Source organism: Delphinapterus leucas, chromosome 8 (assembly GCF_059928025.1).
Source record: "Delphinapterus leucas isolate spDelLeu-1000000601 "Yukka" chromosome 8, BTC_Dleu_Yukka2, whole genome shotgun sequence".
NCBI lineage: Eukaryota > Metazoa > Chordata > Mammalia > Artiodactyla > Monodontidae > Delphinapterus > Delphinapterus leucas.
In genome coordinates this window covers 33,982,074-34,008,453 of record NC_143136.1, presented here as the reverse complement: position 1 = coordinate 34,008,453, position 26,380 = coordinate 33,982,074, and the positions used below count along the sequence as shown (strand labels likewise).

The window sequence follows — 26,380 nt, the reverse complement described above, 5'->3', positions numbered from 1 at the left end:
TTCCATGTCCTGGCTATTGTAAACAGAGCTGCAATGAACATTGGGGTACATGACTCTTTTTGAATTATGGTTTTCTCAGGGTATATGCCCAATAGTGGGATTGCTGGGTCATATGGTAGTTCTATGTTTAGTTTTTTAATGAACGACCATACTGTTCTCCCTAGTGGCTGTATCAATTTACATTCCCACCAACAGAGCAAGAGGTTTCCCTTTTCTTCACACCCTCTCCAGCACTTTTTGTTTGTAGATTTTTTGATGATGGCCATTCTGACTGGTGTGAGGTAATACCTCATTGCAGTTTTGATTTGCATTTCTCTAATAATTAGTGACATTAAGCATCTTTTCATGTGCCTCTTGGCCATCTGTATGTCTTCTTTGGTGAAATGTCTATTTAGGTCTTCTGCCCATTTTTGGATTGGGTTGTTTGTTTTTTTGACATTGAGCTCCATGAGCTGTTTGTATATTTTGGAGATTAATCCTTCTTCAGTTGCTTCATTTGCAAATATTTTCTCCCATTCTGAGGGTTGCCCTTTCATCTTGTTTATGGTTTCCTTTGCTGTGCAAAAGCTTTTAAGTTTCATTAGGTCCCATTTGTTTATTTTTGTTTTTATTTTATTTTCATTACTCTAGGAAGTGGGTCAAAAAGATCTTGCTGTGATTTGTGTTAGAGTGTTTTTCCTATGTTTTCCTCTAAGAGTTTTACAGTGTCCAGTCATACATTTAGGTCTTTAATCCATTTTGAGTTTATTTTTGTGTATGGTGTTAGGGAGTGTTCTAATTTCATCCTTTTACATGTAGTTGCCCAGTTTTCCCAGCACCACTTATTGAAGAGACTGTCTTTTCCCCATTGTATATTCTTGCCTCCTTTATCATAGATTAGGTTACCATATGTGTGTGGGTTTATCTCTGGGCTTTCTATCCTGTACCATTGATCTATATTTCTGTCTTTGTGCCAGTACCATAGTGTCTTGATTACTGTAGCTTTGTAGTATAATTTGAAGCTGGGGAGCCTGATTCCTCCAGCTCTGTTTTGTTTTTCTCAAGATTCCTTTTGCTATTTGCGGTCTTTTTTGTTTCCATACAAACTGTAAAATTATTGTTCTAATTCTGTGAAGAATGCCATTGGTAGTTTGACAGGGATTGCATTGAATCTGTAGATTGCTTTGGGTAGTAGAGTCATTTTGACAATATTGATTCTTCCAATCCAAGACCATGGTATATCTCTCCATCTGTTTGTATCATCTTTGATTCCTATCATCAGTGTCTTATGGTTTTCTGAGTACAGATCTTTTACCTCCTTAGTTAGGTTTATTCCTAGCTATTTTATTCTTTTTCTTGCAATGGTGAATGAGGTTGTTTCCTTAATTTCTCTTTCTGATCTTTCAATGTTAATGTATATGAATGCAAGGGATTTCTGTGCATTAATTTTGTGTCATGCAACTTTACCAAATTCATTGATTAGCTCTAGTAGTTTTCTGGTGGCATCTTTAGGATTCTCTATGTATAGTATCATGTCATCTGCAAATAGTGACAGTTTTACTTCTTCTTTTCCAGTTTGTATTCCTTTTATTTCTTTTTCTTCTCTGATTGCCATGGCTAGGACTCCCAAAACTATGTTGAATAATAGTGGTGAGAGTGGACATCCTTGTCTTGTTCCTGATCTTAGAGGAAATGCTTTCAGTTTTTCACCATTGAGAATGATGTTTTTTGTGGGTTTGTCATATATGGCCTTTATTACGTTGAGGTAGGTTCCCTCTGTGCCCACTTTCTGCAGAGATTTTTTTATCATAAATGGGTGTTGAATTTTGTCAGAAGCTTTTCCTGCATCTATTGAGGTGATCATATTGTTTTATTCTTCAATTTGTTAATATGGTGTACCACAATGATCGATTTGTGTATATTGAAGAATCCTTGCATCCCTGGCATAAATCCCACTTGATCATGGTGTATGATCCTTTTAATGTGTTGTTGCATTCTGTTTGCTAGAATTTTGTTGAGGATTTTTACATCTATGTTCATCAGTGACATTAGTCTGTAATTTTCTTTTTTTGTAATATCTTTGTGTTTTTCACTTAAAAGTATATATTGATGATCACTGCATGTCATTATATAGTGTTTTTTTTTTTTACAGCTGCACTCCATTGGATGTAGGTGGATTATTTTTAATGTTTCTGACACAGACTTCACATTATTTTTCATGTTAATATCTGTTGAATGTTTAGATTATCTACATATTCTAGAAAGGTTATAATTAGACCAAAATTCCTAATAATCTGGCTAAATCAAATAAAGACAGAATGCAAGATTAGAAAAAGTGCAAACTCTCAACTAAACTTAGCTGTTTGAATACACACCAATTGAGAAAGGAAAAAAGACTCCAAAATTGTAGGGTGGGAGTATCTAGCCTGAAAATATTAATAACCTATAATTTTACTGCTAATTTAAAAAAAATGGCTACCATTTGTCAACACAGATTCCCTGGAAACAGAACCTCAAGCAAAAGCTTACATGCAGGGCTCCCCTGGTGGCACAGTGGTTAAGAATCCACCTGCCAGTGCAGGGTACACGGGTTCGAGCCCTGGTCCGGGAAGATCCCACATGCCGCGGACCAACTAAGCCCGTGCGCCACTACTACTGAGCCTGCGCTCTAGAGCCCGTGAGCCACAACTACTGAGCCTGCATGCCTAGAGCCCATGCTCCGCAAGAGAAGCCACCACAGTGAGAAGCCCGCCCACACAATGAAGAGCAGCCCCCGCTCACCGCAACTAGAGAAAAGCCCACACGCGGCAACAAAGGCCCAACGCAGCCAAAAATAAATAAAATAAATAAATTTATTAAAAAAAAAAAAAAAAGCTTAAATGCAAACACTTCATTTTGAGGGGGAAGGGTCATAGCAATCCCAGGGAAGCAGAAATGAGAGGGAAAGGGAAGTAAAGGAGGGAAGAAAGGAGAGCATAAATGGAGCATGTTTCTGAGCTGGCTTCAGCTCCACAACAAACATCGCTGGTTTCATAGTGGAAGTTCTTCCGTGGGACTTCCTGCATTCCTCGATTGTGTCACCTGGCCCTTGCAGGTAGTTGCTAGAGAAGCCAGAGCTTCTGTTGGTCCATTCAGACTGGTGGCAAGACACAGGGGTCTCTCCTTGTCAGCTTCTGGTGTGAGGGATCTTTGGTCTATGAGTAAGAGTGGCCATGCTTCAAGACAGCATAGTGGGTTTCTCCCATTAAGAAGCCAACCAGGCCCTGAGGCAGGTCCAGCCAACCTGCAGTGGCACATGAACTGGGTCTGATTCACAATTCAAAATGAAATCATCGAAGTCTTCTGTCCTTATTCAGAAATCTTTGGTAACAAAAATTGTTTGTCACAATTTTATCACTAGAAAATATCTTAAGTCATTTCCTTGACTTTAAACAAGACCATAAATTCTTTTATTTTTGAAAATTCTGAAGGGTATTTCACAATTTCCCTCAGTAGCCCATTCTAGTATCTAAACACACCGTTTTAAACTTTAAAAAAATCAAACTATTCTGTTTTAGCAACTTGAGACTTAGGTCAATTACCCCTAGGCTAATAAAAATGCTAATCTTTTAAAATTTCTGAAACTTACAATAATTAGAGGGTGATAAAGAATAACTGTCTCAAACCTGGTCTGGGGTATAACTTTTGTATAACAAAATTCACAATCTTTTAGGAAGAAATCAGCATTTCTGATAAAATGTATGATAATCAAATTATGTTCAATTCTAATGGAATTAAACATTTTGAGAAACTAGCTTCTCTCTGTTGATTATCAGGCAAAAGTTTAATCGTTTAACAAAATATTTTTTTGTATTAGTGTTAACTAGTCTGTTGTTGCTGTTGTGTTTACTAAATGTCTCTAATTGGAATGAATCTTTGAATTGACTTGTTTTAGGTCTCTTGTGGCAATTTTGAAATGAAACTTCGTACATGCTTATAATTAAATTATCTGAAAGGCTTTTCTTGTAAGGTTCAGATATCAAATATATATAAATATTGTTGTGATAATAGACATGACTTATTTTTTCCTTAATGATTGTGTGTGTGTGTTTATATGTGTCTTATTTTCCATCTCACTCTAATTAGCACATTATAGTGACAATGACCTTAGGAGTCTATGGGAAAGAAAAGTTCTGTTCAAAGACTGCAAACTAGCTTGAGGTAGTTCCTTGACATGTCATGGTATTAATATAGTAAACGTTAATTACACTTATGTGGAAGGAAGGAGGCAGGGAGAGGGGAGGAGAGAGGGAGAGAAGGAGCTATTTCATGCAAACTTCTCTCTCTCCACCATTGTGTAACATTTTTACCTGTTTAGTAATAAGAACAACACAGGTGCTCACTAGATAGTATTTGAATTGGTGAATGAATGAGTACCCGTTGGGACTCTTAGTTACACTATTGCTTAAAGGCAAAGAGATGGAGTAGATATCTAGCTTTCTTCCTGTTTTAGGGTTCTGTGGTTTCTTTGACTACTAAAAGTTGGCTAGGTTGCAAATTTCTTTTGAAGTCTTAACAACAAAATACTTTCAGATGAAGGGCAGGGGGAAAATACTCCTCAACATATCCACTTTAGCACCAGGAAAGCCTAATAAATATTATCAATAATATGGATAAGCAATGTAAATTCATAAAAACTATGCATACCAGTAGCACTAACTTGTGACTGGAATAAGAACTTTAATTGTGCCAAATTTTATTCTTTCCCAATATTAGCTGTCCTGGTTTCAGCTGCGCACATATGAATGCAGGCGGCCGCCTTTCTGATGTGCAGTTTCTTGCACTGATGAAGAAAAACTGCTGAAGTCATGAGGCTGCTCCAAGCAGAGCCCTCATGTGAGTCATATGAAAGCTCCAGCATTGCTGACCTCTGGCAAAAAGGGAGTGAACAAGGACAAGAGAGGCAGAGGGAGAGAGGTTCAAGTGCCGGGTTTTCTCCTTGAACCTAGAAGATTATGGGCCAAGAGCTGTGAGCAAAGACTCTGCAGCCTGGATGCAGCTGCCATTGCTGTTGGGAGGGAGGAGATGCACACAGCCGTCAGAGGAGTGCTCCGGTGATGATGGAGGCTGCGATCAAGGTATTTGTATTCCAGGAGCAGCATCCTCCTCTATCCATAAACCGAGGAGTTCAGAGGCTCCCTTTCTGTAGCAGGGTCTGGTTTTCCTGCACTAGGTCTAAATCAATAAAAAGAAAATTCTATTAAAGTCACAGAGAATTTGTGATTGTTGTTATCAAATTTGGAGATTTTCTTTTAAGCCAAAAGGGAAAAATAATCCTATGCTTTGGGCTGCATGAAACTCACTTGACTTGAAGTCGAGAAAGTTATTCTCTTGAAATCTCTGAAGTACTAAATTAGAGAGCTGAACCTCAAACAGCAAGCTGCAGTAATGGTACCCTACGGATTAAAAATTTCAGTAATTAGTTCATGTTTATTAGCAATGTTATACTAGAAAATGTTTCCCCTAAAAAGAGAAATTAAGGGGACATGAAAAAAAAATGTAGGTTTAACAGAGAAAAATTTGAAACCACCCGTCAAAGAAATTTAGGTTAACCTAAGTGTTTAAAGATATATTTTTAGGTGAAGAGAAAATGTTGTGTTTCAGCAGTTGATATCATTATTTTATTTATTTTTTTTTTAAGGAACTGATGTTCAGGAAAGGTGCCTTTTGGGCGTGTAGGAAGCTTGGAAAACATTTGAAGAGTTAACATCAGGCAAATAAAGAAAAAGTGGTTTATGCTAGCCATTGAGTCTTGACTTTGCATAAATTTTATTCCTGCACTTTCCTTTTTCTCTAGCTAACAGACCTAAAAGAAGCATCATGTTCCATGACTTCATTTCACCCCAGGGGACTTCAGGCTGTCCATGCCCGGAAGTTCAAGAGTAAAAGGCCACGGAGTAACAGCGATTCTTTTCAGGAAGAGGATCTGAGTCGGGGGTTTCAGTGGGTGAGTGAGCAGCTGATGTTGATCAGGAATTTAATGTGTGCTTGTCTAGAGAGGCTGGGCCTTATTTCCAGGGCAATTACTGAGCAGACCTTCCCAAGTACATTCTGCAATGCTGTCTAATTTCTCTGGGGGGGAGAAAAAGGCAACACTAAAAAAATGCTCTTTTCTTCCCCCCCCCTCACTCCTCCTCATTCCCCTTATGCAGAGGAAGAGCCTCCCCTTTGGGGCAGCCTCATCTTACTTGAACTTGGAGAAGCTGGGTGAAGGTTCTTACGCTACAGTTTACAAGGGGATTAGCCGGTGAGTGACTCATTAGCTGGGAGAGACTAGAGATGAGGATCTCACCCCCAGGATTTGACATTATGAAGCCAGCTGACACAGGACAGAAGTTCGGGACCTATGCAAGACCCCATAGTCAATAGGGAAAGACATGATTATTGAAGTAGCCTTGAAAGAAAACAAACTTCTCCTGCCCCAATTAAAATCAGCCCACTAATTTATCAGCTTTTCCTTTTTTTGATTCAATTCAAATTAAACTTTCTCAACTACTGACCCAAAGAACAATTACTGCTCTTCACCTGGTGGGAAGTACAGTTGATAAGGTGTCTCTACAGATATTTTCATATCCCCCCCATTCAGCCCAAAACACAATGACAGAGGTTTGCAATGGCAGCCTTGGGTTTTCTCCTTCCTTCTTCCACTTCGCCTTTGTAGAAGAAACTGAAGTTGGTTTCTACAAAGTATGACACAGTACGCAAAGAATGATTAATCCTGGGTATTCTACACTTGCAATTCTACACAAAATGGCTGGAGAATAAAAAGATTGTTAATCCAGAAAGCAAGTGCCCATTTTGGCTAATAAAAACTTTGTTAAACGTATTTGGAAGATTCACGAACTCCACAGCTTTTAGTCAAGGTGGGATAGTCAGAAGGTCTGATTTCTTTAATTTATGTTACTCCAATGGAGAAAAATAATGGCTCAAAGTAGTTAAATGTTAATTTTAAAAATTTAATATAAATACAAGACTATTATTTATCTTAGGACTTGTGTTATAATTTTTACTTGTTAAAGAGGATTTGGGAGGAGATACCATTTTAAATATATTATGTAAAAACAGGATTTAATTCACTTCCATAAACTATCTTAGGTACTAAGAATATAAAAGATTTCCTTCAAGGGATTCAGCCTAGTAATAGAATGAAAAATACATTACAAATATATACCCTGTCCAAGTGCACAGAGATATATGTAACAGTGTATTAACTGCAGCAAGATTTATAATAGAAAACTTAAAAACCTGGTTACAAATATCCATTAATGGAGGACTGGCTAAATTATCACTATATAATGAAATAGCATACAACCATCTAGAGTATAAGATATATGAAAAGATGCCCAATATTTTATGAGAAACAAGCAAGTTACAGAACAATATAAGATCTCATTTAGAAAAAAAGCACTGTTCATGTACAAATTTGTATGTGCCTAGAGGAATCTGGAAAAATATACAAGGGATTATTAAAAGTAGCTACTTCTAGTGGTTGAAACTGGAATGGAGAAAGGTCACTCAAACTTTTCACTTTATTCCTTACCACAAAAGGATTACATTTATAATTTTAAAACATATAGAGATAGATGTCAAAAAGGCATTTGATAAATTCAACATCAATTTCTAGTTTTTAAAACTCTGAACAAAATAGGATTAGAATGATAATTACTCATTATGTTGTAGAATAATTTCAAATCAATAGTCTACATACTTTTTCTTTGTTAAATACTAGAGACATCACCATTAAGTTAGAGGTAGGGCAAGGCTGCCCACTATTCTCTGTTGTTAAAGATTATCATAAGCATTCTAGCCAATGCAACGAGGAAAAAAAGACTGAATATAATTTTTGTGGATTATAGAATTGTCTACCTAAAAAACCCCAAAAGAGTCATTTAAGAAACTATTAGAAGTAGTGAGATAGAACAATAAGGTGATCAGTTACAAAATCAAAATATACTTATCAAAAGTTGTCTTATGTATTAGCAATAGCCACTTAATAGAAAATATTGTAGGGGAAATTATTCTCAAAAAGCAACAACAAAAAAATCATTACAATCAAAAACGGGCAGGATTGGGACTTCCCTGGTGGCGCAGTAGTTGGGAATCCACCTGCCAATGCAGGAGACATGGGTTCAATCCCTGGTCCGGGAAGATCCCACATGCCGTGGAGCAAGTAAGTTTGTGTGCCACGGCTGCTGAGCCTGCACTCTGGAGCCCGCGGACCACGGCCACTGAGCCCGTGTGCCACAACTACTGAAGCACACGTGCCTAGAGCCCATGTTCCACAATAAGAGAAGCCATTGCAATGAGAAACCTGTGCACCGCAGCTAGGAGTGGTCCCCGCTCAACGCAACTGGAGAAAGCCCACGCGCAGCAGCAAAGACCTAACACGGCCAAAAATTAAAAAAAAAAAAAAAGGCAGGATTTATATAAAGATTTAGTAAGGGATATAAAAGACTTGAAGAAAAAGCCAGAAAGGCATTCATTCATTCTACTCATATTTATTAAGCACCTACTCTGTGCCAGGCACTATTTTAGCCAATAAGGACTCATTGGAAAACAAAAGAGACAAAAATCCCTGCTCTTATGGAGTGTATGTTCTAGTGGGGGTGAGAGAGGCAATAAACAAATGAACTCTTTGACTGAGTTTGTCAAAGAGTGAAAATGCTTTGGAAAAGAATAAAACAGGGAAGAGGAATAGGGAGTGCCAGAGTGGGGTGGTGAATTACTATTTTAAATAGTGAGAGAGGAGGCCTCACTGAGAAAGGAACACTTGAACAGAGACTGACAAAGGTGAGGCATGAGCTGTGTGAGTGTGTAGTGGAAGAGAGTTTCAGGCAGAGGGAACAGCAAGTAGCAAATCCCTGAGGCAGGAGCAGGCCTGGCACTGGGCTGGGAGAATGGAAGGATGTGAGGACAGTGAGGAGCTGCAGATGCAGTAGGGCCTTATATAGGGTCTTGTAGATCATTTCAGGGACCCTTGTAAGGATATTTGGATTAGAATATCTAGTAGCACAAAGATGTCAATGATTCTGTAATTTAGAATTTTAATGTATTCTAAATATGTTCAAAAGCTACGATAATTAAAATAGTGTAGCACAAGTATAAGACAGATCAAAGAAATATGATTTGTAAAAGTTCAGAACAGTCCCAAATCCAAGTATTAGTAAGATCTAATATACAATCATAGTGGCATGTCAAATCAGCAGGGAAAATAAATAAATAAATAAACAGTCCAATAAATGGAGTTGGGACAGTTGTTAGCAATTTGGAAAAGGTAAATATACAATATAAATTCCCAGTGGATTAAAGAGTTAAATGAAAAAGGAAACATACAAGAGCTAGAAGAATAAACAGGGGAAGTCTGCGTAACTTTTGGACTGGAAAGGTCTGTCTATATGTAACACTTAAGTCAGAACCTGTAAGGGAAGATTGGACATGTCCATGGTGCCCCATCTATCCAAGTACGTTCTAGGGACCCCCCCCAGTTCTGAGACACCTTAATAGAAGTTTCACTGAAACCATTACCATTGTGCAATTGACACGGGTAACCCTAGAACAAAATAAAATGTGATCCTTTATTGTAGGTGCTCTCAGCACCTTTAAAATGTTGATGTATACCATGACTCTCTATAAAAGATGAAGAGGGCTTCCCTGGTGGCGCAGTGGTTGGGAGTCCGCCTGCCAATGCAGGGGACACGGGTTCGTGTTCCGGTCCGGGAGGATCCCTCATGCCGCAGAGCGGCTGGGCCCGTGGGCCATGGCTGCTGGGCCTGCGCGTCCGGGGCCCGTGCTCCACAACGGGAGAGGCCACAGCAGTGAGAGGCCCATGTACCGCAAAATAAATAAATAAATAAAAATTAAAATTAAAAAGATGAAGAAAAATTTTAAAGTATAAAGCATTTTCTAAACATATTTGAACAGAAAAATTTAGGGTAGGGGATAGGGAGAATTTCACAGAGCTATGTTCTGGGTAAAACATTTTGGAAAATACTGAGCATCATAAAAATTTTTAAGTTTAAAATTTCAAAGATACGATAAGGCAAACAAAAGAAATTGGTGAAAAATATATGCAAAATATTTCAATAAAAAATGGGCAAACAGGTAAACCACAAAAGAACAGAAAAGACCAATAACCTTATGAAAACTCAGTTCTACAATTATTTAAAGGAATAGAAATTAAAGTGTGATAATCCTTTTTACCTATTAAATAGGCCAAAAAATGAAGATAAAAACATGCCCCCCAAAAAGCCCCACATTTATGGGGATATGTCAAAGATACCTAGGAGCCAACTGAAAGAGCTCCCAAAAAACAAAGGTGGAAAAATTTGAGCAACAAAATTAATAAAATAGTATTTATTGGGTTGTAACCCAAAGTATAAAGTGACTATGAGTCCATAGTGCTGTAAATAAGTGGTTCAGTTAATTAATAAATGGGAGAGAAGAGACACATTTCCAGATAATTTATGCACATAACCCACCCTCAAGGTGGTGGAGCATAACTTTCCAGTGCTTAAGTGTGGGCTACTCATAGTGACATTCTCCCAAAGTTCAGTATGGAAGGGGGTGAGGGGAGAATAACTTTACAGTGAAGAAACCTGATAAGTATTACCTGAGCCAGGTGATTAAGGCCACATCAAAAGCCATAAATTTTGATGACAGTATGTACCTTTAATATGATGTGATGAAACCAAAACCCATAACTGTGGTCTAATCATAAGAAAAACATCAGAAAAATCCCAATAGAGCGTATCCCACAGAATACTTGACCAGTGCTCCTCAGAGCCTTTAATGTCATCAAAAACAAGGAATGCCTGGGAAACTGTCACAGCCAAGAGGAGCCTAAAGAGACATGACAACTAAATGCAATGTGGTGTCCTAGAAGAGATCCTGGAATAGAGAAGGGACATCAGGTAAAAACTAAAGAAATCCTGGTAATCATATTGCAATATGTAAATGTATCCCATCAGTTTTTTCTCAATGTTGAACATTTCAGCTATTTCTATTTTTTTCTATTGTAACTAACACAGTGAATGATATCTTTCATGCACTTGGAATTATTGAAATCTTTGTTAAGTAACTATTGAGAAAAATTCCTGTGTGTGGTAGTTTTATGGCTTTTCACACATATGATCATGTTGCATTTCCCCAAATTTTACCAATTTACAGTGCAACCCACAACAAGCAATACAATTTTACTGCAAAAAAAAAAAAACCTAAATAATTCCTAATAAACTAAGGGCTTTAGTTAATAATAATGTATCAATGTTGGCTCATTAATTTTAACAAATGTATCATACTGATATAAGATGTTAACAACAGAGGAAACTGGATGTGAGGTATATGAGAATTTTCTGTACTATCTTCTCAACTTTTCTGTCAATCTAAAACTGTTCTAAAATATGAAATCTTAAAGCAACAACAACAACAAAAAACAAACAGTGCTGCCCGCTGTTGGCGAGAGGGTGCTAGAATGGCCAGGCTCACGACCAGTTAGTGGTGTGATCACTTTGCGGCACAATGTGGGAACATGTGTTCAAAACAATAAAAATTTGTGCACTGCATACTCTTTGATTTAGCAATTCCACCACGACCCTAAGAAAATAACAGAGGCTGTATGAAAAGATTTATCTACAAATATGAACAAATATGATCGTCCAGGCATTTTTATAATAGCCAAAAGTTAGAAACAATGTTAAAATATTTGGAATTGGCAAAATACATTGTACATATTTATATGATGAAATGTTACTATTAAATGTCAAATAATACAAGAATGACTAACAGAAAAAGTTAAATGGAGGAAAAACAGGTTCCTAATAACACAATGTGAATCCCACTGTATTAAAAACAATATAGTTATACTTACATTAAAATCTTCTCTGTTCTCTGGCATTTAGCTTACATCAGCAAACAGAACAATGAATAAGGGGAGAGTAAGAGATGAAGAGAGAGGGAATGGTGGGACTGGGCAGGTCAGGTAGCACCTAGGAGGCAATTGTAAGAATTTGGCTTTTATTCAGAATGAAATGTGGAGATGACGGTGGGTTTTGAGCACAGAAGTGACTTGTTTTGACTTTCACTTTAAAAAAGATGCCCTGGGCTACTGTTGGAAGTAGACAGTAGGGGTACAAACGTATAAGCAGAAAGACTGCTAGGAGGTCATTACAATAATTCAGATGAAAAATAAGAATGGCTCAAACAAGTGCACAAAGGGAAGTAAAAGAGACAATATACATCAAAATATGAAGCTGGCTTTGTTGGGTTCTTTTTTTCTGTGCTTTCCCATATTCTCCATATTTTCTGTAATAAATATATATCACTTTGGTAAAGAGAAAACAATGGCTTGATATATACATATGACTTTTTAAACTTTTTTATTTTGAGAAAATTGTACATTTCATATACTGGAATACATTTTGAAGGAAAGCTACTTTTGTTAAACCATCCTTAGTATAAATTGCTGCTATCCCGACTCTTCTAGGATAAATGGACAACTAGTGGCTTTAAAAGTCATCAGCATGAATGCAGAGGAAGGAGTCCCATTTACAGCCATCCGGGAAGGTAAGAACAGTAGAGTGGACCCAAGAGATATTTTAAGTTTTTGATTTGATAAAAATGCATTGAACCTATCCATTCAACATCTAGCTTTTTTTTTTTTTTTTTGCGGTACATGGGCCTCTCACTGTTGTGGCCTCTCCCATTGCAGAGCACAGGCTCCGGACGTGCAGGCTCAGCGACCATGGCTTACAGGCCCAGCCGCTCCGCGGTATGTGGGATCCTCCCGGACCGGGGCACGAACCTGAGTCCCCTGCATCGGCAGGCGGACTCTCAACCACTGCACCACCAGGGAAGCCCTAGCTTTTTATATTTATAGAAGTAATGTTATAATTACAATTTTATTCTTCACACCAGTTTTCCAAATCATTTTATTACTTATTCCTGAGGAAATTAGAATTCAAAACTATTATATTAGTTGACCCAAACTATGAACTCAGTGAGTATTTACTAAATATCTTCTGCAAGTTTGGTCCCATGCTAAGTGCTAAGGCTGTTTCTATATAACCCTAGAAAAAGCCATACAGAAGAGAAAGTAAATAATATACTCACACAAATTCTCAGTAAGCAGTTTGCCTGAAAAAAAGTTGTTGAGATAGCATTTGAAAAACTCCTTAGGAAAACGTGTATTTTTAGTGTTATGCCTGTATTTTCTCTGAACCCTGGACAGTAGAGCAAGTGGGTGAGAAGTCTGGTGGCATCAGATAGACTTGAGCTTGAATCTTAGATATACCAGTTACTAGTGGTGTGACCATGGGTAGATTACTTTTCCTATTTAAGACTCAGTTTATTGCAGAAAGAGGATAATAATACCTATTTCACTGAGTTGTTATGAGGCTTAAATGAGAATATACATATAAAACACTAATCACAGAGTTTTATCTTCATAGTTCAACAAATGTTGGCTGTTATTATTATTCCATTTTTTTTACTTTCCCTTAGTGATGTCTTGTTCACTATCAAGATAACTGACAATTTATAATTTAAAAATCAAGAAGCCAGTATAGTGAAAATAAATCATTAAAATGCAATTTATTAACCTTTTTACATAAGCCATTTGAAATAAAATGATGACAGGATTGCTATTCATTTCCTCAAAAACCCAGAGAAATGGCTTCTCCCTGGTCTTTCTTTCTTCCCTTTTAACTACTTCATCTTCCCTTCTTTATGGAGCACATCCTATATGCAAAGCATGCTGCTGGGTGTTGTGAAGAATGAGAAGAAAAAGCCTGATCTTTGCTCTCTATCTTTTCAGTTGTAACAGAGCAGATGATTCAAGTTGCAACCAGTGTTATGATGGAGGTAACAAAGACCTTGTAAACTGAGATGAGAACAAGTCAGCCTCAATGTGGCTAATAGAGTCAATAGATTTTGAACTGAGCTTGGGAGGATGGGTCATGCAAACAGGCATGGAAAAAGGAATTCAGAAAATGAGTTTGTAACTGAATTTGATGCCGTTTTCAAAAGTCTTCCAGAGCCCCTGGGAAATACATCATTTTGAATTTCTGCAGAAGGGCCAAATGGCTATCAGGTTAGCCGGGGATTCAGCCTGGTAGGATCAGGTGCATTCTGGAGGAAAGTGTGGCCTTAAGTGTTTAATATAATGGAAGCTGTACTTACTGATGTATGTATTTGTGGTCCCCCTGAAAGGATAATCAGATTTAGAAAGAGATGTGTGGATAGGCTAAAGAGGATTTCTGAGCATAATAGACATCCCCAGGTCACCAGCATAAGGGGAGGGTCTCTAGGCCCAGGTTCACCCTGTTCTCATGGTGTTTCCTTTGTGAGCTGAGCTTGTCTGTTGCTTCAGGCCTGCCTCGCTCAGATTTTGCCCACAGCCAACTTTTTCGGGATGACATTTGACTTTAACAGTGAAAACTTTTGCCAGTTTTGCAAACAGATGGTTCTTAGCATGGTTCAGAAAAACTGGATGTGTATTGCTCTGTATGCTAAATGTTTCTTTTATTGCATATTTACCGAGGAATTGCCTCTCCATCACAGGTGTTTGCAATTACATTTAGTATTCAACTTTGGACTTTCTTGGTTTGTTTTATGGACTTACCTTACTGAATGCTTTGCTTGTTTAATATGAAAAACCACAAAGGATTTTTTTGACACATTTGAGGTTGTTAGGCATCCAGTTTCCAACAATGGATGTTTCTTTTTCTACCAGTGTAAAAGCTGGGAGCCCTTCATAGAGGAGCCCTCTCCCCTCAAGAAGACATGAGGCCTCATTTGAAAACTTTGGCACTGTCCCATTTTTCCTGTAAGAACTTTAAGGATGTGAGACCAGGGAGACAGGAGGTTAAATGAGAAGGGCTGAAAGGCAAAATAAGAACAGCTGTGGGCTTCCCTGTTGGCGCAGTGGTTGAGGGTCCGCCTGCCGATGCAGGGGACGCGGGTTCGTGCCCTGGTCCCGGAGGATCCTGCGTGCCGCGGAGCGGCTGGGCCCGTGAGCCATGGCCGCTGGGCCTGCGCGTCCGGAGCCTGTGCTCTGCAGCGGGAGAGGCCGCAGCAGTGAGAGGCACACGTACCGCAAAAAAATAAATAAATAAGAACAGCTGGAGTTCATTAGTTAAAATCCAGGGTCACTAGCTAAAAAGACAACTGAAAGCCATGTGCAGCAAAACTAAATGAGCAATACAGACTTCTCTAAAAATCCTTGAAGTAGGAAATACTTTTCCTGAACACTTTGGTTGTTCTAATGGTATATCAGCCAAAGATTTATTGAGTAGGATTTTACTACATGTACAGTCTCTCTACATACAGGTAGAAAACATGCAGCAGTTTATTAATCTTGTCACTTGGAATACTATTTGATTGTAACATGTAATGTTATGAAATTAGCAAAAGTATGAACAGCACTAAGGAAAATACATGTGCCAGATATTTTTCATGTGTTACCTCTTTCAATCTTCTTAATAACCTTCGGAGATAGAGATTATTACAATTCCAGTACAGAGCTATGATTCAAACCAAATCTCTCTGATTCAAAAATCCATACAATCCCTTAGCATTCATTCCATGAGTATTTACTGAGCACCTATTTTGGCCAGGTACTCTGATGGCTGCTAGATACACAGCAGCAGACACAATAGGCATGTTCCCTACCCTATTCCTCTGCTAATTAAAAAGATTAGCCACCTTCATAGCAACTTAGAGAATCTTTCATAACTAGCTCTATAATTATATATTTTTTTTCAAGTTTGCAAACATTTTCTTTGTTTTCTTTTTTTTTAATACATCTTTATTGGAGTATAATTGCTTCACAATGCTGTGTTAGCTTCTGTTGTACAACAAAGTGAATCAGCCATATGCATACGTATACCCCCATATTCCCTCCCTCTTGAGCCTGCCTCCCACCCTCCCTATCCCATCCCTCTAGGTGGTCACAAAGCACCGAGCTGATCTCCCTGTGTTATGAGGCTGCTTCCCACTAGCTATCTATTTTACATTTGGTAGTGTATATATGTCCATGCCACTCTCTCATTTTGTCCTAGCTTCCACCTCCCACCAACCCCCCTCATGTCCTCAAGTCCATTCTCTATGTTTACATCTTTATTCCTTCCCTGCCACTAGGTTTATCAGTACCATTTTTTTTAGATTCCATATATGTGTGTTAGCATACAATATTTGTTCTTCTCTTTCTGACTTACTTCACTCTGTATGACAGACCCTAGTCCACCCACCTCACTATAAATAACTCATTTTTGTTTCTTTTTATGGCTAATATTCCATTGTATATATGTGCCACATCACATATACCTAAACGTTTCAATGGACGTTTAGGTTGCTTCCATGTCCTGGCTATTGTAAATGAACATTGTGGTACATGTCTCTTTTTGAATTATGGTTTTCTCAGGGTATATGTCCAGCAGCGGGATTGCTGGGTCATATGGTAGTTCTATGTTTAGTTTTTTAATGAACGACCATACTGTTCTCCCTACTGACTGAATAAATTTACATTCCCGTCAACAGTGCAAGAGGGTTCCATTTTCATCAAACCCTCTCCAGCATTTTTTATTTGTAGATTTTTTGATGATGGCCATTCTGATCGGTGTCAGGTGATACCTCATTGCAATTTTGATTTGCATTTCTCTAATAATTAGTGACATTGAGCATCTTTTCATGTGCCTCTTGGCCATCTGTATGTCTTCTTCGGTGAAATGTCTATTTAGGTCTTCTGCCCATTTTTGGATTGGGTTGTTTGTTTTTTTGACATTGAGCTCCATGAGCTGTTTGTGTATTTTGGAGATTAATCCTTTGTCCATTGTTTCATTTGCAAATATTTTCTCCCATTCTGAGGGTTGCCTTTTCATCTTGTTTATGGTATCCTTTGCTGTGCAAAAGCTTTTAAGTTTAGTTAGTTCCCATTTGTTTACTTTTGGTTTTATTTTCATTCCTCTAGGAGGTGGGTCAAAAAAGATCTTGCTGTGATTTATGTCAGAGTGTTTTTCCTATGTTTTCCTCTAAGAGTTTTATAGTGTCCAGTCTTACATTTAGGTGTTTAATCCATTTTGAGTTTATTTTTGTGTATGGTGTTAGGGAGTGTTCTAATTTCATTCTTTTACATGTAGCTGTCCAGTTTTCCCAGCACCACTTATTGAAGAGGCTGTCTTTTCTCCATTGTCTGTTCTTGCTTCCTTTGTCTTAAATTAAGTGACCATATGTGCATGGGTTTATCTCTGGGCTTTCTATCCTGTACCATTGATCTATATTTCTGTCTTTGTGCCAGTACCATAGTGTCTTGATTACTGTAGCTTTGTAGTATAATTTGAAGTTGGAGAGCCTGATTCCTCCAGCTCTGTTTTTTTTTTCTCAAGATTGCTTTTACTATTCGCGGTCTTTTGTGTTTCCATACAAATTGTAAAATTGTTTGTTCTAATTCTGTGAAGAATGCCATTGGTAGTTTGATAGGGATTGCATTGAATCTGTAGATTGCTTTGGGTAGTAGAGTCATTTTCACAATATTGATTCTTCCAATCCAAGAACATTGTATATTTCTCCAACTGTTTATATCGTCTTTGATTTCTTTCATCAGTGTTTTATAGTTTTCTGAGTACAAGTCTTTCGCCTCCTTAGGTAGGTTTATTCCTAGGTATTTTATTCTTTTTGTTGTGATGGTAAATGGGATTGTTTCCTTAATTTCTCTTTCTGATTTTTCATTGTTAGTGTATAGGAATGCCAGAGATTTCTGTGCATTAATTTTGTATCCTGCAATGTTACCAAATTCACTGATTAGTTCTAGTAGTTTTCTGGTGGCATCTTTAGGATTTTCTATGTATAGTATCATGTCATCTGGGAACAGTGACAGTTTTACTTCTTCTTTTCCAATTTGCATTCCTTTTATTTCTTTTTCTTCTCTGATTGCCATGGCTAGGACTTCCAAAACTATGTTGAGTAATAGTGGCGAGAGTGGACATCCTTGTCTTGTCCCTGATCTTAGGGGAAATGCTTTCAGTTTTTCACCATTGAGAATGATGTTTTTTGTGGGTTTGTCATATATGGCCTTTATTACGTTGAGGTAGTTTCCCTCTATGCCCACTTTCTGGAGAGTTTTTATCATAAATGGGTGTTGAATTTTGTCAGAAGCTTTTTCTGCATATATTGATATGATCATATGGTTTTTATTCCTTAATTTGCTAATATGGTGTATCACATTGATTTGCGTATATTGAAGAATCCTTGCATTCCTGGGATAAATCCCACTTGATCATGGTGTATCATCATTTTAATATGTTGTTGGATTCTGTTTGCTAGTATTTTGTTGAGGATTTTTGCATCTATGTTCATCAGTGATATTGGTCTATAATTTTTTTTGTGATATCTTTTTCTGGTTTTGGTATCAGGGTGATGGTGGCTTCATAGAACGAATTTGGGAGTGCTCCTCCATCTGCAATTTTTTGGAAGAGTTCGAGAAGGATCGGTGTTAGCTCTTCTCTAAATGTTTGATAGAATTTGCCTGTGAAGCCATCTGGTCCTGGGCTTTTGTTTGTTGCAGGATTTTTAATTACAGTTTCAATTTCATTATTTGCTATAGGTCTGTTTATATTTTATGATTCTTCCTGGTTCAGTCTTGGAAAATTGTACCTTTCCAAGAATTTGTCCATTTCTTTGTGGTTGTCCATTTTATTGGCATATAGTTGTTTGTAGTAGTCTCTTAATCCTTTGTATTTCTGTGGTGTCAGTTGTGATTTCTCCTGTTTCATTTCTAATTTTATTGATTTGCATCATCTCCTATTTTTTCTTGATGAGTCTGGCTAAGGGTTTATCAGTTTTGTTTGTCTTCTCAACCGACTTTTAGTTTTATTGATCTTTGCTATTGTTTTCTTTGTTTCTACTTCTTTTATTTCTGCTCTGATATTTATGATTTCTTTCCTTCTACTGACTTTGGGTTTTCTTTGTTCTTCTTTCTTTAGTTGCTTTAGGTGTAGGGTTAGATTCTTTATTTGACATTTTTCTTGTTTCTAAGGTAGGATTGAATTGCTATAAACTTCACTCTTAGAACAGCTTTTGCTGCATCCTGTAGGTTTTTGGTCATTGTGTTTTCATTGTCATTTGTTTCTATGTATTTTTTTATTTCTTCTTTGATTTCCTCAGTGATCTCTGGTTATTTAGTAGTTCACTGTTTAGCCTCCATGTATTTGTGTTTTTTACAGTTTTTTTCCTGTAATTGATTTCCAACCTCATAGCATTGTGGTCAGAAAAGGTGCTTGATATGATTTTAATTTTCTTAACTTTTCCATGGCTTGATTTGTGACCCAAGATGTGATCTATCCTGGAGAATATTCCATGTGCACTTGAGAAGAAAGTGTGTTCTGCCACTTTCAGGTGGAATGTTCTCTAAATATCAATTAAATCTATCTGGTCTATTGTGTCATTTGAAGCTTGTGTTTCCTTATTTATTTTCTGGTTTGATGATCTGTCCACTGGTGTAAGTGGGGCGTTAAAGTCCCCTACTATTATTGTGTTACTGTCAATTTCCCTCTTAATGGTTGTTAGCATTTGCCTTATGTATTGAGGTGCTCCTATGTTGGGTGCATAAACATTTATATTTATTATATTTTCTTCTTGGATTGATCCCTTGATCGTTATGTAGAGTCCTTCCTTATCTCTTGTAACAGTCTTTATTTTAAAGTCTATTTTATCTGATACGAGTATTGCTACTCCAGCTTTCTTTTGATTTCCATTTGCATGTAATATATTTTTCCATCCCTTCACTTTCAGTCTGTATGTGTCCCTCAGTCTGAAGTGGGTCTCTTGTAGACAGCATATATATGGGTCTTGTTTTTGTATCCATTCAGCAAGCCTGTGTCTTTTGGTTGGGGCATTTAATCCATTTACATTCAACATCATTATTGATATGTGTGTTCCTATTACCATTTTCTTAATTGTTTTGGGGTTGTTTTTGTAGGTCCTTTTCTTCTCTTGTGTTTCCCACTTAGAGAAGTTCCTTTAGCATTTGTTGTAGAGCTGGTTTGGTGGCGCTGAATTCTCTTAGCTTTTGCTTGTCTGAAAAGCTTTTGATTTCTCCTTCGAATCTGAATGAGATCCTTGCTGGGTAGAGTAGTCTTGATTGTTGGTTTTTCTCTTTCATCACTTTAAGTATATCCTGCCACTCCCTTCTGGCCTGCAGAGTTTCTGCTGAAAAATCAGCTGATAACCTTATGGGGATTCCTTTGTATGTTATTTGTTGCTTTTCCCTTGTTTCTTTTAATATTTTTTCTTTGAATTTAATTTTTGATAGTTTGATTAATATGTGTCTTGGTGTGTTTCTCCTAGTGTTTATCCTGTATGGGACTCTCTGCGCTTCCTGGACTTGGGTGACTATTTCCTTTCCCATGTTAGGGAAGTTTTCCATAATCTCTTCAAATATTTTCTCAGACCCTTTATTTTTCTCTGGGACCCCTATAATTTGAATGTTGGTGCATTTAGTGTTTTCCCAGAGGTCTCTGGGATAGTCTTCAATTCTTTTCATTCTTTTTTCTTTATTCTGCTCCTCGGCAGTTGTTTCCACCATTCTGTCTTCCAGCTCACTTATTCGTTCTGCCTCAGTTATTCTGTATTGATTCCTTCTAGTGTATTTTTCATTTCAGTTATTGTATTATTCATCTCTGTTTGTTTGTTCTTTAGTTCTTCTAGATCTTTGTTAAACATTTTTTGTATTTTCTCAATCTGTGCCTCCATTCTATTCCTGAGATTCTGGATCATCTTTACTATCATTACTCTGCATTCTTTTTCAGGTAGATTGCCTATTTCCTCTTCATTTATTTGGTCTTGTAGGTTTTTACCTTGCTCCTTCATCTGTGACATATTTTTTTTCTGTCTCTTTGTTGTTGGGTGGGATTGTGTTCCTGTCTTACTGGTTGTTTGGCCTGAGGCTTCCAACACTGGAGTCTGTAGGCTGTTGGGTAGAGCTGGATCTTGGTGCTGAGATGAGGACCTCTGGGAGACCTCACTCCAATGAATATTCCCTGCGGTCTGAGGTTCTCTGTAGTCCAGTGGTTTGGACTTGGAGCTCCCACCACAGGAGCTTCAGCCTGACTGAAGCTTGTGAACCAAGATCTCACAAGTGCATGGGGTAGCAAAAAAAAAAGAAACAAGAAAAGAAAAAACAGAAAAAAGGAGAACAATAACAAAGAGTAAAGAATAAACTTAGACTAGGAAACTAACAGATATGTTAGAAAGAATATAAAAATAAAAATATAGTTTAAGGTAAAACAGAACCACAATTGTAAAAAAGAGGAGAAGGAAAAAAGAAAAAAAAAAGGTGGAAAAGGCCTTGGCTGTGGAGGATGATGCCTACACAGGGGTGGGGTTTGGGCAGTGGGCAGGGCCTATGCTTAGGACCCAAAGGGCTGGAAAAGGCCCTGCGGGGTGGGGGCAGGGGTGAGGCTTAGGCTCAACAGAAGGGGCCCAGGCATGCCTCTGGTCTCAGAGGGTGGGGGACCCGGCCTGGGAGGCCAACAGGCTTCCTGGGCCCGAGTGGGTGGGGCAAGCACCCTCTCCTGCTCCTCCGGTCCTGGAGGGCCCCTCCCACCTGCCCCTCCTGTTCTCCCCTGCCCTCCCTCCTATGCCCCCAGGACCACTGTGGCCTGGAGGGGGCCTCTGAGAGCATAGGACCTGGCCTGAGAGCCAGGCAGGCTCCCAGGCCTTTTGGGCAGGGGAAACGCTCGTCACACTCCCCCCGATCCAAGACCCTGAGGGTCCCTCTAGGCATGGGAACCCCTCCCCTCTTCCAGCCACCCCTCAGGGGCGCTGGTCCTGTCTGGCCTCCACTTCTCCTTCCTTCTCGGTTCCCCCATGTCCTACCAGTTTGCTTGGGGGTTCCTCCCATCTCCTTGGGCATCGAGGTCCCCCACCAGCATCTGGCAGTTTCCCTATTGTGGGGAGACATGAACTCCGTGTCTTCCCATGCTGCCATCCTGACTCTGCCCCCCATAACTATATTTTAAATGTTTATTTTTGCAACTAGGAGATAACACTTTCATTTGAATAGGCAAATGTTAAAAGTTTTTATATAAGAACAAGTTCCCTAGTTTTATTAACCTATGTATAAATGTCTTAATAATGTGCATTATTTTGAATATCTTTCTATAAAAATAGAAACTTGGTTTAAAAAGAACTTCCAGGACTTTCAGCCTGTTAGCAGCATTAGTGAGGAAGCAATCATAGAACTAATCTTTTTTGAAGGCTAGGCACATGATGTAATCTTCCCCCCAACTCAATCTTTTTTTTGAAACTTTACATCAACTCTAGTTGGTAAAGTGTTATTTTTGTCATAGTGATGAAGGAATATGAACTTCAGAGAGGTTAGGTAACACATCTGAGGTCACAGAGCTAGTAATCAGAGTCATTACTTATTCAAATCCATTCTATTATATTCAAAATATCCTTTCTACTTTATTATAAATTTAGAAATCCTTAACTCAAGCATTTTTCCTTTTGCAACAGTTAAAATAAAAATAGAAATCTATTTTTATGATACATTTTGTATAAGTGTTAAGCAAAATGCAGGAGAGACATTTTAAAGAAAATAATATATAATATTGTATATTTGTCAATTCTGATTCTTTCATCCACTCTACAGCACTGTAATTGCAAGTCTTTAAGTTAGAAAACTGTTTCAGCTGAGAATCTTTTAATATCATTCTGTAGTAGAAAACATTACAAAGTAATTATTCCCAGTCCATATATGAGAAAACTGAGCCAAAAATAGACAGAGGCACCTCTGCGAGGTCATACAGTGAGGTGGAGGATAGCAATTAGAAGCACTGAGTTGCTGGTTACCACATATAGATTACGATAGGCCTGGTTGTCAAGAAGTCCTCCGTTAAATGCAATCAAATAACGTCAGAGACATAACACATTTATATGTGTATAGTTGTATTTTTATAAAACAAAATAATGCCATGTGATTGGGATAACAATTCCAAAGAAGTCAGATGATAACTATTATCTAACATTTGTCTTCATATTTTTCTAAATTTATGTAGGTGATTTCTTGGAATGTATAACTCAGCTCATTGACTTGATTTGTGACACTCAGGCCAGAGAAAACATGGCATCAGGAACTACAAATTCTTTTCAATTCAATGCCCAATGTGGGTTGGGCCTGAGAATTGACTCCATTATTGACTCCTACATAAACTCATGACAACTGTCTGGTCTTCATTAATTCACAAGCACTTACTGAGCACCACGTGCCAGGCGTATGCTAGGTGCTCAAGGAGTTCAGAGCCTAGGAGGACTTTGACTACCAGGCACTCACTCTATATAGCTGTGCCCCAGGACTTTGAGAATCAGCCTTGTTCTTTGTCATTGTCATCTTTACATTTTCTTCTAAAGTAGAACAGAGAGTAACATCAAACATCCTGACCCATTTCACTTGCAAAGCTTCAATTTTCCTAAAACTTCACTAAGCCACAAACCCCAATGAAATTACAAAACAAAGAAATTAAATATTCTCATATCATTGCAAGGTGAAAATGATAATTTTTTCCTAAATTATTACTCTCACATATATGAGAATCAGGTTAAATTTCATTAGCTGGAATTTCATTGGTATTTAGTTGGTCATATTAAACACCTTTGGGGACACTTCAAGAAAGAAATACTTTACATTTTTTAAATGAGCTGACTAACGTTTCGTCATGGGTCATTTTTTTCTGATTTGGGGATTATGTTGTTTTCTTCAGGTTTTCTCTTTGGCTTTCTGGGTGTTCTCATGATCGTACCAAGTTAGTATATGTAAAATTCTTAGACCAGTGCCTGGCATGTAGTAAATGCCCAATGAGTGTTAGCCATCATCATCGTCATTATTATCATTATAAAAGTATTTTAGAAGCACTTAGAGTAATTCTATTGTGATTCCATTTGTCTGGAGCTTTAAAGACTCCCTTGTTTATCTTTGCGTCGACTTTGAAGAAGAACAAAAATAAGTATATCTAGACTATGTGAATTATAAAAACAATAATTTTACAGGAATCAGAATGCTCTGATTTTAGGATTTTTCCTCTTCTCAGTTGGCTTTGCATCCCTCAGCTAATTATCCTGTAGAACACACCATATTCTGCTGTGAAGTTTACGAGGTAGCCTTGAAATTAGAAAAAAAGACCTTTCCTTCCTGGGTTTAAGACCCACACATCTGAGGTGGTAGGCATCTTAGATATCTCTGGTGGATGGACCAAACAACATACCAATATCATGAGAAAACTGCTTTAAACATCATCTACTCTTTCACATAAATACCCTATTATTACTTGTCAAAAGTCACAGTTTCCCTATAAGTATTTCAGTGGTTCTGGGGTGTTTAAAAAAAAAAAAAGCAGTAGTAGACATGTCATAACACACACGACATTTATAACTAAAATAAACATGGAATAAAAGCATCTTCGGGCTTCCCTGGTGGCGCAGTGGTTGAGAGTCCGCCTACCGATGCGGGGGACACGGGTTCGTGCCCCGGTCTGGGAGGATCCCACATGCCACGGAGCGGCTGGGCCCGTGAGCCATGGCCGCTGAGCCTGCACGTCCGGAGCCTGTGCTCCGCGATGGGAGAGGCCGCGGCGGTGAGAGGCCCGCGTACCGCAAAAAAAAAAAAAAAAAAAAGCATCTTCAACAGAAATACTCTATGCCAACCAATAGTATGTATAGAAATATTAGGTAATTAGTGACCACTAATTCAATAGCAAATATTTACCGAGTGCTTATAATACCCCAGACGTTGTTGTAGCCACTGCCAATACAGCAATAAGCAAAATAGACAAAAGTGCCTGCTCTCATTGGAGTTTATATTCCGAAAGGTGGAGGCAGACAACAAACAGATAATATGTCAGGGGTGATAAGTGCTCTGGAGAAGGATACAGCAGGGCATGGGGATAGAGGATACCTGAGCGTGGGGCAGGGGCAGGGGCTCGGACTTATATATATAATATGAGCGGAGACCTGAAGGAAGCGAGGGAAGAAGCATGCTGAGCTGAGACAACAAGATTACTGGCAGGGACAAGGGCAAGTGTAAGACCTGGGGTGTAAATGTGTTTGGAAGCATCCAAGGAACAGCCTTGGATGTCCACAGTGGCCAGAGACAAGTGAATGAGGATGCAGTGAGGAGAGGAGGGCAGGGCAGTACCAAGGGTGGACAGGCATTGTATGTCCCTTCCGTCTCACTCTGAGTGAGATGAGACACCACGGGCAGGTTTGGAGCCAGGAGGACATGTCCTGACTTCCATTTGAGAAGGGTAACAGTGGCTGGGTTCTATGGAGAAGAGACTGTCGGAAGGAAGGGAGGAAGCAGGGAGACTAGTTAGGAGACATTTGCAGTAATTCAGGCACCATATGATGGTGGCCTGGCCCTGGATGGGAGCAGAGGAGATGGTAAGAAGGGAGGCACTCTGGACATGTTTTGAAGGTATTGCCAGAAGATTTGCTGATGGATTGGAAGAGGGTGTGAGAAAGAGTTGAGAGGAGTACTTACTCAAGTGGGGAATCCTCGTCATATTGATTAACGGCTTCAAAAGATTTCTGAAAAATTGTGACGATAAGACTAATAATGCAAATGTAAGAGAACAACAGAGAAATGGCAAAAGTGACACTTTTCCTACTCCTATAAAACAAATTATCAAGAAAACTATATGAAATAAAGATTTATACCCAATGTTGTCATTAGCAGTGAGCCTCATCCTAAGTAGATATTGTTCCTTGAGCTTTTTACCAAATGACAGTGTGAAGCCATTGTGATTAACAAAACATACCATCATGGTTAAAAATAAGCATCAGGGGGCTTCCCTGGTGGCACAGTGGTTGAGAGTCCGCCTGCCGATGCAGGCGACGCGGTTTCGTGCCCCGGACCGGGAAGATCCCACATGCCGCGGAGCAGCTGGGCCCGTGAGCCATGGCCGCTGAGCCTGCGCATCCGGAGCCTGCGCTCCGCAACGGGAGAGGCCACAACAGTGAGAGGCCCACGTACCGCAAAAAAAAAAAAAAATCTAATTTGGTATATGCTTTGTAGTGTGTGTGTGTGTGTGTGTGTGTGTGTGTGTGTGTGTGTAGAAAGATGAGAGAGAGGGAGGGAGGGAGGGAGAGAGAGAGAAAGAAAGAAAGAGAGAGAGAAGTTCATGAACATAATTTGTAAATAAAAATATACATAAAATACAAGCATTCTCAACCGATTGTCCGAAGTCAGTGTTGTAAGTATGGATGGTGTTGAAAACTCTAGCAGAAACATGACATAAACAAAATTTTAAGATGTTAATCTGGGAGTGGAGGTTTAGTGAGGTTCAAATTGATAGGGCGGCTTAGAAGCTAAAGG

The 26,380-nt window shown here is 38.5% G+C and overlaps 1 protein-coding gene across 1 annotated transcript in view; it reads left to right on the top strand.

Annotated features, from left to right (window-relative positions):
* The first annotated feature begins 4,973 nt into the window (after positions 1 to 4,973).
* Positions 4,974 to 26,380, top strand: part of CDK15 (cyclin dependent kinase 15) — a 93,330-nt gene continuing 71,923 nt past the window's right edge. Inside the window, exons 1-4 of the mRNA XM_022567429.3 lie at positions 4,974 to 5,096; positions 5,816 to 5,965; positions 6,171 to 6,265; positions 12,500 to 12,579. Of these exons, the coding sequence (XP_022423137.2) occupies positions 5,076 to 5,096; positions 5,816 to 5,965; positions 6,171 to 6,265; positions 12,500 to 12,579 (346 nt within the window). The 5' untranslated portion in view covers positions 4,974 to 5,075. The remainder of the gene's footprint in view (positions 5,097 to 5,815; positions 5,966 to 6,170; positions 6,266 to 12,499; positions 12,580 to 26,380) is intronic.